Source organism: Anolis sagrei, chromosome 8 (genome assembly GCF_037176765.1).
Source record: "Anolis sagrei isolate rAnoSag1 chromosome 8, rAnoSag1.mat, whole genome shotgun sequence".
NCBI lineage: Eukaryota > Metazoa > Chordata > Lepidosauria > Squamata > Dactyloidae > Anolis > Anolis sagrei.
This window is the reverse complement of record NC_090028.1, coordinates 28875951-28888917: the sequence shown is the minus strand read 5'-3', so window position 1 is coordinate 28888917 and position 12967 is coordinate 28875951. Positions and strand designations below refer to the sequence as shown.

Here is a 12967-nt window from a genome sequence, read left to right as displayed (position 1 = left end):
TATTTTGGGCCGGAACCGTTTAGGGCTTTGTAGGATAACACCAGCACCTTAAATTATCTATCTATCTATGAATGATTGGGTCAGACTGGATGGCCCATTCATTCTATCTATCTATGAATGAAAGTGTCAGACTGGATGGCCCATTCATTCTATCTATCTATCTATCTATCTATGAATGAAAGGGTCAGACTGGATGGACCATTCTATCTATCTATCTATCTTTGAATGAAAGGGTTAGACTGGATGGCCCATTCTATCTATCTATCTATCTATGAATGAAAGGGTCAGACTGGATGGCCCATTCTATCTATCTATCTATCTATCTATGAATGAATGAAAGGGTCAGACTGGATGGCCCATTCTATCTATCTATCTATCTATCTATCAATGAATGAAAGGGTCAGACTGGATGGCCCATTCTATCTATCTATCTATCTATCTATGAATGAAAGGGTCAGACTGGATGGCCCATTTTATCTATCTATCTATCTATCTATCTATGAATGAAAGGGTCAGACTGGATGGCCCATTCTATCTATCTATCTATCAATCAATGAAAGGGTCAGACTGGATGGCCCATTCTATCTATCTATCTATGAATGAAAGGGTCAGACTGGATGGTCCATTCTATCTATCTATCTATCTATGAATGAAAGGGTCAGACTGGATGGTCCATTCTATCTATCTATCTATCTATCTATGAATGAAAGGGTCAGACTGGATGGCCCTTGGGGGTCCCTTCCAACTCCAGCATTAATTATTTATTTATTATTTATTTATTTACCTTACTTATATACCGCTGTTCTCAGCCCGAAGGTGACTCACAGCGGTTCACAACAAATACGAACAGCAAAAATTCAGTGCTACAGTATAAAAACAGTTCACAGCGTAACACATTACATAATTAATAAAGTTACTACAATACCCATTCACTGTCGTCTCGTCATCAAAAACATGTTCCAGATTTGTCATCCATTGTTCCATTCCAGTGTTCATTAACCAATCATTGCACTAATTATTCGAACGCCTGCTCAAACAGCCAGGTCTTCACTTTTTTGCGGAATACCATTAGAGATGGTGCTAATCTAATGTTCATAGGAAGGGCGTTCCACAGCTGAGGAGCCACCACCGAGAAGGCCCTATCTCTCATCCCCGCCAGCCGTGCTTGAGAAGCAGGCGGGATCGAGCGCAGGGCCTCCCCGGAAGATCTCAAAGTCCTGGTGGGTTCATAGGCAAAGATGCGGTCGGATAGGTAGGATTCTATATTTATTTATTTCTCTAAACTATTCTCTTCTTCCATCAGCACCCACTGGATCACTCTCAACATCACTCTGAGTGTGACAGATGAGGCTCATGCTCGTTTGTGTCATCCACAGAGGTCCAGAGGGCCTTTGGGCAGAATCAGAGCCAGGGCTGGAGCAGAAGTGGGCAAGTGATGGCTGGGGTTCTGTCAATAAGCAATGAAAAGGAAAGGGCCTGAGGCCATTAGGAATTATGGGAATTGAAGTCCAAAACACCTGGATAGAGGGCCTAAGTTGGCTCAGGCCTGTGTCAGAGAGAGAAGGAGGCCTTCTAGGTTTGAGGAAGGGTCTTCCTTTCGGACTGCAACTCCCAGAATCCCCCAGTCGCCCCTTCTGGCAACTGCAGCCCGAGAAGGCGCTTTCCCCCTTCATTTCCTTCCTCTGGCGTTCCCCACCGGTCTCCCCTCCAAGTCCCATCCAAGGCCGACCCGCCTCAGCTCCCAACCCCAAGCAAAGCCTGGGACCTTGAGAGGAAGGGGAAGAAGCCTCACAGCAGCCACACAAACCACAACAAGACTAACGGCAACAGGCTGTTCCTCTTACCGGCGGCGGCTGAGCTCCTTCCTCTTCCCACTTCCGCCTCCTGTAAGTCGTGGGTCATGTGACAGGCAGGCGAGGCGTCACATGACCCTCCGCCTTTCTGGGGCAAAGTTCGAGAGAGGCCAAAGCGGACCAATCAGCGGCGCCCTGCGTTTCCCAGGCTGCCTTGCGCGGGAGAGGAGGGCAAGATGGCGCCGGTGGAACACGTTGTGGCCGACGCGGGGGCTTTTCTGAAGGCAGCCCCGCTCCAGGTGGGTCTCACAGGCCTCCAGGTGGGCTCTAAGCTGGGAGGCGTCCAGAGAAGGGCCGCCAAAAGGGCCAGAGGCCTGGAAGTCAGGAATTCCTCTCAGGAAGAGCTGAGGGAGCTGCAGGGAGTGTTTGCCTTGGAGGAGAGAAGGGGGCCCGGCAGCCATGTTTCCTTATTTGGAAGAGGAGAAGGCAAGGCTTGTTCCCTGGGTTCGCAGTTTGCTCGTGACGCCCACATATATTTCTCCATGCCTTCACAAGCAGCCTCAGCTAAGGAATGAATTCCTGGAGCATATAATGGGCTGTATGAGGCTGTATGTGGAGGCCGTGACAGACCTTGTATTTCTAGGTGCAAAGATTACTGCAGATGCAGACTGTGGCCAGGAAATCAGAAGACGCTTACTTCTTGGGAGGAGAGCAATGTCCAGTCTCAGTAAAATAGTAAAGAGTAGAGACATCAGACTGGCCACAAAGATCCGCCTAATCAAAGCCATGGTATTCCCTGTAGTCATCTATGGATGTGAGAGCTGGACCTTAGGGAAGGCTGAGCAAAGGAAGAGAGATGCTTTTGAACTGTGGTGTTGGAGGAAAGTTCTGAGAGTGCCTTGGACTGCGAGAAGATCCAACCAGTCCATCCTCCAGGAAATAAAGCCCAGCTGCTCACTGGAGGGAAGGATACTAGAGACAAAGTTGAAGTTCTTTGGCCACATTATGAGGAGACAGCAAAGCCTAGAGAAGACAATTATGCTGGGGAAAGTGGAAGGCAAAAGGAAGAGGGGCCGACCAAGGGCAAGATGGATGGATGGCATCCTTGAAGTGACTGGACTGACCTTGAAGGAGCTGGGGGTGGTGACGGCCGACAGGGAGCTCTGGCATGGGCTGGTCCATGAGGTCACGAAGAGTCGGAGACGACTGAATGAATGAACAACAACAGCAACATGAGGAAAACATATTGAAATAGGTGTGCTTGCCATCAAGGGTCCTCATCTGGGGATCATAGAATCCTAGAGTTGGAAGAGACCTCATGGGCCATCCAGTCCAACCCAATTCTGCCAAAAAGCAGGAAAATTGCATTCAAAGCACCTCTGACAGTTGGCCATCTATCCTCTGCTTAAAAGCTTTCAAAGAAGGAGCCTCCACCACACTCCAGGGCAGAGAGTTCCACTGCTGAACAGCTCTCACAGTCAGGAAGTTCTTCCTCATGTTCAGATGGAATCGCCTTTCTTGTAGTTTGAAGCCATTGTTCCACGTCCTAGTCTCCAGGGCAGCAGAAAACAAGTTTGCTCCCTCTTCCCTATGACTTCCCTATGACTTCCTCTCAGATACTTGATGCATGACTATCATGTCTCCTCTCAGCCCTCTCTTCTTCAGCTCTTTAAGCTGCTCCTCATAGGGCTTGTTCCCCAGACCCTTGATCATTTTAGGCACCCTCCTCTGGACACATTCCAGCTTTTCAATATCTCTCTTCAATTGTGGTGCCCAGAATTGGACACAATATTCCAGGTGTGATCTAACCAAGGCAGAATAGAGGGGGAGCATGACTTCCCTAGATCTAGACACTATACTGCTATTGATGCAGGCCAAAATCCCATTGGGTTCAGGTTACCTAAAGGATTGCCTTCTCCCATACAATCCGTCCCACTTACTTTGTTCCTCTGGGAGGTGGTAGCTCCACTAGCCAAAACCTGACTGGAATAACCTGCCAGTAGAGCCCTGACAGCTGGATCAGCTGTCGGAATTAAAGATACAAATGAAGAACTATCTCTTCCAGCAGGCCTACCCAGTTTTAATTGTGAATTTTAAATTCTACTGAATTCTTGGTTTTTGTTTTGTGTGTTTTAAAACATATTTTATAGAGGTATGTTATTTTATATAATGTTTTAAAATTATTATATGCTTGTTTATGTTTTAGTAATCCTGTAACCCACCTTGAGCCAAATTAAAACTATTTTACTGACATATTATTATTATTATTATTATTATTACTATTATTCAAACTGCAAGGAAAGAGATTCCATTGAAACCTAAAGATGAACTTTCTGATGTTTAGAACCATTCAATGGCAGCATACCGACTGCCTGGGAGTCCAGTGGAGTCTCCTTCCTTTGCTGGAGGTTTTGACTTAGGGGCTGCGGAAGTGCTTTGATTGTGTCTTCCAGGCTAGCAAAAAGAAGGGGTTGGATGACCTTTGAGGATTCCTTCCAGCTTTAGGGTTCTGTGATTCTACCATGAGCTGAGTGTGAGCCAATGCTGGGATTCAGCAGCAGATAAAGCCCAATCGTGGCACAAGAACTGGGTGGCCCTTTTGGGGACCCCTCCCCATAGGATACAGACTGTCGGGGAGCCTGGCTGAGTCTTTTTCCTTCTCCTGGGGGCTTTAAACAGAGGCTGGATGTCCATCTCTCAGGGGGCTTGGATCGTGCCTCCCTGCCTAGCAGAAAGAAGGGAGTTGATGGTCTTTGGTGATCCTTTCCACTTCTAGTGGGACATTATAGACCACTTGGGAATCCTAAAGAGTTTGCTTTTCTGGGATGTTTTTGGGTGGAGCCTTCCTCGGCGGTACCCCCCTAACCCTTTCCCTCTCTCTGTGCAGGACATCGGCCAAAACGTCTACACTGTGCGGGAGGTGGTGGCTGAGATTCGGGACAAGGAGACCAAGCGTCGCCTGGCAGTCCTTCCTTATCAGCTCAACTTCAAACAGCCCTTCCCTGAATACATCCGCCTGGGTAAGCCCCACTTGCAGACCTACTGCTTTTGCTCCCAGATTGCCATCCATCTTGAAGGATGTTTGGAATACAAGACTTATGCAGTGGAACCTTGGCTTAAGAGTGTCCCAAGTTGAGAACATTTTGAGTTAAGAACTGTCAATTGAGTTGAGAGCATATTGAGTTAAGAACTGTCAATTGGCCTGTGTTTGCTTTGACATACAAGCAGCATTTTGAGTTAAGAGCCAGCACCAGAGGAAGTGCTAACGCAAGAGTTCAGGGCTTTAGGGCTTCAAGGGAGCAACCTTCTTGCTCTGTCTGTCTGCTTTGGGAGATTGCTATCCGCTTTGCTCTTGTCCACTTTGAGGAACTTTGGGTTTGTTGATTTTGTGTGTTTTTAATAAATTTTAATTCCTGATCTGTTTGGCTTCATAAAGAGTGAGAGGGAGGGAAGGTGGGTGGAATGAGGAGGAAGAAGAAAAGGATGCTTCTGCCTCTTTACTTGGTGCTTTGGCTTCTTTGCCACAACTTTGTATTGTCATGGAACGAATTAGACTCTTAAATCAAGGTATCGATGCATAAAGGTACAGGGATTGCATCCCAAATCCTCTGGAGGCCGCTTATTTGGACTCTTGGCAAACAGGTGGCCTCTAGAGCCTCAGTCATTCAGAAATCTTGCTCATTTGGGGCAGCCATAACTTCCTTATATAAGATACTAGTCTCTAAAAGTTCCTTTTTGGCCTTGGCAAGTTCTGTATGCTGCATTTTCTGCTACCTTGGTTTTATTGGGCACAACTTTGGTCATGTGTTTTCTGTTACACAAGCCTCCGCATTGACTGTAGCTCAAGTCATAAATATTTATTTTGATAATTCCCAAAGAGAGAGATAGGGCCATATCCCTGAGCAAGCATCGTTAGCCTCTTCTCTTCTTCCTTGGCCTTTTGGCTGGAAAGCATGGGACTATCAAACTACTGCTCTGTATATGGATTCAATGACGGAATGCCATTTTCTCTCCCTTTCTTTAGTGACCGAGTTTTCCAAGAAGACGGGTGACTATCCCAGCCTTTCGGCTACAGACTTAAAGGTTCTGGCTTTGACTTACCAGCTGGAAGCTGAGAATGTTGGTATTGTTCACCTGAAGACGGAACCTGAGCAGAAGGTGGGAGAAGCAGACGCTTTCATATCTATGCTTGCCTCCTCAGTGTGCAAAATGCACATTTATACTCCAATTAACCTGTTTTTTAGATGACCCCCCAAAAGTATTTTTACTTTTCTTGCAAATGATAATATTATATGTATTTTGATAGTGTTGTGTTTTAACTGTGTTGTATTCTGCCTTGAGCTGCAAGGAGAGGCAGAGTATTCTTATTATTATAATTATAAATGAAACATACTGAATATCAGGGTACATCTCTTTGGTTTGCCAGTGACCTTTGAAAACGGATGGGTATGTTTTGTGGTGTGAGCTGGGGAAGGCATTTAATTTCATTGTGCAACAACACAATGAAAATAAAACTTTTCTATTCTATTTTGAAAGGAAGCTAGGACCAGGGATTTCATTGATTTGTCCTGCCCAAAAGGCCTCCTGACATGATACCTTTTATAAATGATTTTGAGGGGAATAAATAGATGGGTATCGTGGAGTAATAAATATTATTATCCTTATTATTATAGATGAAAAATCCAAAGGAACCTAGAACCAGGGATTCCAATGATGAGATGCTCTATGTGGCCTTGCACAAATGTCTACCTTTTATAAATGACTTTAAGGCAATGGTTCTCAACCTGGGGGTTGCGACTCCAGAGGGGTCGATGGGCTGTTTCAGAGGAGTCGCGTCACCTCCTCCTTCGGCCCCACCCTCTCCGCCTCTCCAGAATGGCTGCCGGGCCCCCGGGGACACCACAGCAAGTCCTGGATCTAGCGGGGAGGCTTTCCCTGCTGCCATCGCCAGAAATACTCCTGCAGGCATCGGAATGTGCCCTGGGGACCTGGCAGCCATTCCGGGGAGGCGGAGGGGGTGAGGCCCCTCTAACATTAGGGGTGCCTTCCCATCGCCCCCAGTGCCTCCCCTGACCTGGGGAGGCACTCTTCTTCAGTGAGCTCCTGGCCTGCCTGGGCCTGCAGAGACCTAAGCCGAGGAAGAAGAAGAAGAAGAAGAAGAAGAAGAAGAAGAAGAAGAGGCCACGTGCCCACCTCAAGGCCTGGACCTTAATTTGGAGGCACCGCCGGAAAAGAATGGAGAGGAAGAGGAAAAAGAGCCAGGAAGAGAAGAACAGGCCTCACTGATGCTGCTGCCCCATGCCATGCTCTTCTTGCTGACCTTCAAGGCTCTCACCATAAGCGGGGGTTTGTTCTTCATTCCTGGGTTCATAGAGCAGGCCTCCGCTTGTAGTGGGAACCTTGAAGGGCAGTAGGAGGAGCATGGTGCAGGGCAGCAGCAGTGAGGCCTGCCATCTTCCTTCTCATCCATGCTCTTCCTCCTCCTCCTCTCCATTCTCTTCCTAAAGGAGGAGGCATCTCCAAACGGAGAGGAGGAAGAGCCCATCACCTCTCAAACCCCTCCAGTATTTTCTGTTGGTCATGGGAGTTCTGTGTGCCAAGTCTGGTCCAGGTCTGTAATTTGTGGGGGTTTCAGTGGTCTGGAAGTCAGAGCTGAATCGGTGGAAGGTACTACAAATCCCATAATTCATTATCCATACTCCCCAAACATTGTTTTTGTGATTGCTCACTATGCTTTAATTATGTTCAGTTTATAACAATGAAAATACATCCTGCATATCAGATATTTACATGACGATTCATAGCAGTAGCAAAATTACAGTAATGAAGTAACAACAAAAATAATTTTATGGTTGGGGCTCACCACAACATGAACTGCATTGAGGGGTCGCAGCATTAGGAAGGTTGAGAAACACTTCTTTAAAGCGTATAAATAAATGGGATCTTCCCCAAAGCATGATGTAAAAGAAAATATTCTACAACGAAGCTTCTTTTGGGGACTCTGGAGTAAAGCCTCATCCAGGCCTATCCAGCCAGCTTTAATGAGAAATGTTAAACTTTCATCTTATGTTTAATCTTTGTTTCGTGTATTTTAATATGTATTTTGTGGAAATACGTTTTTATATGTATGTTTCAAAGGAAGTTTTTAGAAGAATGTGTGTTTTAGCAATGTTGTAACCCAAGAAAGGAGAGGAGGGCAAGAAATAAAAATTATTACTATTAGTAGTATTGTCCTTCCCTTGGGCCTTTGCAGGTGAGCGTCAGCTCCACAAAGCATCACCCCGAGACCCTTGTCCATGTGGCCGGATTCCACCTCCCTTCCAAGGTAACTCCCTGCCAAACTTTAGTTGCCCCTCTTTCTTCCCTGAAACTTTGCCCTGGTTTTTATGGAAAGGCAACGCATGATTAAGAAGAAAAATTGTCCTTCTTCTTGTTTGGATGATAACAGCATCAGCAGCGTTGGGCTTGTTTATTATGTTCATTTATTTTTCTAAAAACAGTGACAACTTTGGCAATGTGCAATCAAAAATAAGGTATTATTTTCTTTTTTAAAGACTAAGCACTTTGGAGGTGAAAAGGAGCCTTCGACGCGAGAGAGACAAGAGCAGGTCGCCGGCCCCGAAGCCTCTGAGTTTGGCTCCTTCCTGTTCTGGAGGAACCCCCTTCCCAGTATAGAGGAAGACCTACAGGCCTTACTGGTGAGGAGGTAGACTTCAGGGCTGCTCCCCATTTTATGCTCCACCATGGGCTTCTCCCTGAGTTGGCTGTCTATCTCTGCCAGGATGCGGACGCTGTCTGTGTGGGGCCTGAAGACCCCAAGAGCCAGGAGAGCGAGGAGGAGGAAGAAAGTGATGGAGATGAGGAGGAAGGCTGGATCACACCCAGCAACATCAGGCAGGTCCAGCAAGAGTTGGGCCAAGGAGCCAAGCCAGAAGGAGTGAAAGTAGGCTGCCTGACCACCGACTTCGCCATGCAGGCAAGTGACCTTTGGGAAGCCTCTGGCCTCGCAGGTGGGGCCTCCATTCTATTTAGCTATCGGGGAGGCCAGGGCACAGGGACATCGAGGACCCGGCCCAAATCCTGCCCTTTCCTGGATTTGGGTCAGCCACCCAGAGAACAGCAACTGAAATGGTCAAAGGTCTGGAACCCATGACCCTTCTGAGGAGCAGCTTCAAGAGAAGGAGTCTGAGAGGAGGGGACACAAGGGCCAGGTTTAAATATTGGAAAGGAGGTCCCATTGAGGGTCCCATTGAGGGTCCAAACTTGTTTTCTGCTGCTCTGGAGATGCAATAGAGCCATGGATTGCCCTAGGGGCTGAGAGCGGCAGTTAATGTGCAAATATTAACGCCCTAGGCCTGAGAGCGGCGGTTAATAAGTGCAAATAATAAATAATAAATAATGGATTCAAATGGCAGGAAAATATATTCCAACTCAACATTAAGAATAACTTCTTAAAGGTGAAGACTATTCTAAGAGTTTGGTAGAGTCTCTCCTCTGGAGATTTTTAATGGGTGACCATCTGTTGGGAAAGCTTGAATTGTGTCTTTCTTTATGGCAGAAGGGGGTCGAACTGGGTGTCCCTATTGATTTAAATGACAGGACAAGAGAGTCCACCTAAACATCGGGAAGACACTCCTGATGAGCAGAGGAAACTGCTTCCTAAAAGTCGAGTTGAAGACTTCTACACAGTGGCTGGATGGCCATCTGTCAAGAGGACTTTGATTGGGTATTCCCATATAGCAAAATGTGCTTGGCCTGAATAATAATAATAATAATAATAATAATAATAATAATAATAATGAATCTTTATTTATATCCCGCTTTTCTCCCTCACAAGGATCCAGAGTGGCTTACAACATATTAAAATCATGTAAACAAAATCCAAATACATTAATAAGTATAAAACATCATAAAATAACAATTTAAGGCAACAGTGGCCTTTGAGGGTCCCAACTCTAGTGGGATATAGACTGCCTGGGAGTCTGGTGAAACCTCATTCATTCTCTGGAGTGTTTGAATCAAGAGGTCAGACAGCCCTCTGTCGGAGTGGTTTGGATTGTGTATTCCTTCCTGACAGAAGGGGGTTGGCCTGGATGGCCTTTGGAGGTCCCTTCCAACTCTCAGATTCTATGGAATTCTTCCACAAGGAGATCAAGCTGGGTTCAGAGGTGGGTATGAAGGGGAGGCAACAGGAAGAAGGAAATGTGTACCCTCATCCGCATCCATCTACCACCACTTTTCAGCCCAAGTGGAGTCTCATGGCCTTTGGGGACACAACAAGCCGGGGGTCTGATGGCCTGGTTCCATTTCTGACTCCCCCTCCGCTCATTGTCTCTTGCAGAACGTCCTGCTGCAGATGGGTTTGCATGTCCTGGCGGTGGACGGACTCCTCATCTGCCAGGCCAGGAGCTACGTCCTGCGCTGCCATGGATGCTTCAAGTAGGCACCTGCCTTTGTGTCTTTTTGAGATGCCTTTTCATTGTTATTTTCTGTTATCCTTATTGCCATGGGTTTCTCATAATATAATAATAATAATAATAATAATAATAATAATAATAACTTTATTTATACCCCGCCACCAACTCCCCAAGGGGACTCGGGGTGGCCTACATGAGGCCAAGCCCAACAACACATCAGTAAGAACAAAACAGCAAGCAAATAAAACAGTACAATTAATATAACTTACAAATAAACAATAACACAGAGAATTTAAAACCTTATAATAATATGGGGCCTTGAGTAGATCATTACATGAAGTAAAGAATGATACAGTCAGAAACAACCTGCTTTATCAAACGGTTGTGCTTAATACATTAATATTACAATTAAATTGATGTTGTCATTGCCTGCCTACAAGTCGCTTTCCAACTAGAATGGGTTTTCTTGCCTAGGTTTCATCAGAGGGCTTTTTTCTTTGCTTTCAGAGGTCCAGCTTCAGCAGTAGCTTCTTGGAAATGTTTAAAAGGCATCAAGTGGTCACCAAGTGCATCCAGTTTGTTATTGATGGGTTCATTGTGTGTTGCCTTCTTCCTGGAATGTGAACCAAGGGGGCTCCGGAATCCACTTCCAATCTCCATCTGACCCGAACTCTCTTTGTTTCCCTAAGGACAACCTCAGACATGACGCGGCTCTTCTGCCCACATTGTGGCAACAAGACCCTCAAGAAAGTGGCAGTGTCCGTGGCCGATGATGGAAGTCTCCACTTGCATTTCTCCCGGAACCCAAAGGTCCTGAACCCGCGTGGACTGAGGGTGAGTGGCCCATTTGCCACCTTTGTACCTTACACTTACGCATACACAGAGAAAGGTCTCCCCTTTGTTGCTATGGCAATTGTCCGGACCTACGGCTGCCACTAGATTTCCTCATGCAAAACCAGTTTGGCTAGTCAGGTGCTGCCTAGAGCTTCACAAAGAAAGGGAAACCCCTTTAGCAGAACAACCGTTCTCTTCGGTGGAAAATTTTCTTGTAGTTGGGTGCTGCTTAAGTCGGCAGAGGACCCCTTTACGCAACAATTTCCCAGCAGAGAAGGGCCTGGTGTCTTGCGTATTATTAGGGGAAAACAGTATACAGAACATTAGCCTTTTATCTACTGGAAATGAGCGTATAACAGTCAGCCTTCCTAATGTTGCAACCCCTTCATGCAGTTCCTCATGTTGTGGTGACCCCCAACCATAAAATTATTTTTGTTGCTACTTCATAACTGTAATTTTGCTACTGTATCATCATGTAAATATCTGATATGCAGGATGTATTTTCATTCAGTGGACCAAATTTGGAAGCATTGGGTATTTGTGCCAAATTTGGTCCAGTGAATAAAAATACATCCTGCATATCAAATATTTATATTACAACTCATAACAGTAGCAAAATGACAGTTGTGAAGTAGCGATGAAAATAATTGTATTGTTAGGGGTCACCACAGAATGAGGAATTGTATTACGGGGTCGTGGCATTAGGAAGGTTGGGAATACTGGGTTAGGCAGTGGGGCAGAAGAGAGGAGTCTCTCGCGAGTGTGTCCCATGTACATATAACCTGCCTTGAGCCATGAGAAGAGGTGGGTAAAAATACTATTATTATTATTATTATTATTACATTTCTCTCTCCTGTCCCACTCCGCAGCACCCGCTCCCTGCACCTCAAGGAGGGAAGCACGGCAGCAACCCTCACTTGGTCTGGGACCAGCGTTTCCCACAGCAACGCCCTTCCCGCAAGGCCAGGCAGAAGACAGACGCCTTGGCCCCAGACTACCTGGCAGGCCTCTCACCGTTCGTGGAGAACGATGTCCACAGCCGGGCTGCCAGTCTCCAGATACGGGACGCAGCACAAGGAGCCGGGCGCAGGCGCATGAACCCCAACGCAGCAGCCGGCAAGAGATGCGGCAAGAAGAGGTGAAGCCGGGGGGCACCATCTGGACTGGGTTCGTGACCCTGGGAGAGGAGGAGGAGGAAGAGAAAGAGGAATGCCTTCCTCTTCCTGCAAAGAGTTGGGCCCTAGTTGGCAAATAGGACAGTCCTTGCCCTACTCGTCTTACACCACAGACACAAGAGGAGCGGGAGCACTGGAGAGCCTTTCGGGAAGGCAGAAGGCACAACCAGTTAGGACATCGGCTTCTTGGACAAATAGCCATGGAGAGCTTTCAAATAAACTAGGCTTTTCCCCCTGCACTCTCTCGTTTTCTTGGTGAAACTCTTAACGGGGAAGATACGCAGCTCTGTTGCTTGTAGGCCCCCAAAATGTCATAATAGTTACAGGGCAGTTACATTTTTTTATTCAAACTTTTAAAGAAGGAACTGTTTTTAAAAGACGTAGTCATGGGATGTTGTGTGGTGTTTTATGCATTTGAAGGCACTTGATGCTGTTAATTATTCATTTTTTTTAATCAGTGATTCTCAACCTATGGTCCGGGGACTATCAGTGGTCCACAAGAACTGAAAGATGGTCCCTGGCCTCACTGTTAGCACACTGTTGCAATGAGAGCAAAGTGGTCTCGCAAAACCCTCTTATAGTGCCAAGGCTTATTAAATATGGTTTTCTGTGGGTGAGCAGATGGCGACTACTGGATGGCATATGTTCTGTATCAGAAACTAGAGCTGATGTGGTCTATCCAATGCAATTTTCTGAATCAGCACCCCAGATAACCAAACTGTATCTAAAGTTGACCAAAAACTGATTC

The 12967-nt window shown here is 46.3% G+C and overlaps 2 protein-coding genes across 2 annotated transcripts in view; one reads left to right on the top strand and one right to left on the bottom strand.

Moving 5' to 3' along the window:
- Nucleotides 1-1920, bottom strand: part of WWP2 (WW domain containing E3 ubiquitin protein ligase 2) — a 57566-nt gene extending 55646 nt beyond the window's left edge. The window contains exon 1 of the mRNA XM_067471079.1: nt 1845-1920. The gene's annotated coding sequence lies outside the window, so the exon portion shown is untranslated. The remainder of the gene's footprint in view (nt 1-1844) is intronic.
- Nucleotides 1921-1983: 63 nt separating this feature from the next.
- NOB1 (NIN1 (RPN12) binding protein 1 homolog) lies at nt 1984-12458 on the top strand. The gene is made up of 9 exons (XM_060787965.2): nt 1984-2092; nt 4681-4813; nt 5818-5951; nt 8047-8118; nt 8348-8491; nt 8575-8769; nt 10135-10232; nt 10900-11044; nt 11914-12458. The coding sequence occupies exons 1-9, from the start codon at nt 2030-2032 to the stop codon at nt 12184-12186; spliced, it is 1257 nt and encodes a 418-aa protein (XP_060643948.2). The 5' UTR covers nt 1984-2029; the 3' UTR covers nt 12187-12458.
- The last annotated feature ends 509 nt before the right edge of the window (nt 12459-12967 follow it).

Coding starts and splice junctions, on each gene's coding strand:
- NOB1 (XM_060787965.2), top strand. CDS start 2,030: ATGGCGCCGGTGGAACACGTTGTGGCCGACGCGGGGGCTTTTCTGAAG. Junction 2,093..4,680: donor TGAAGGCAGCCCCGCTCCAG/GTGGGTCTCACA, acceptor CTCTCTGTGCAG/GACATCGGCCAAAACGTCTA. Junction 8,770..10,134: donor CCACCGACTTCGCCATGCAG/GCAAGTGACCTT, acceptor TGTCTCTTGCAG/AACGTCCTGCTGCAGATGGG.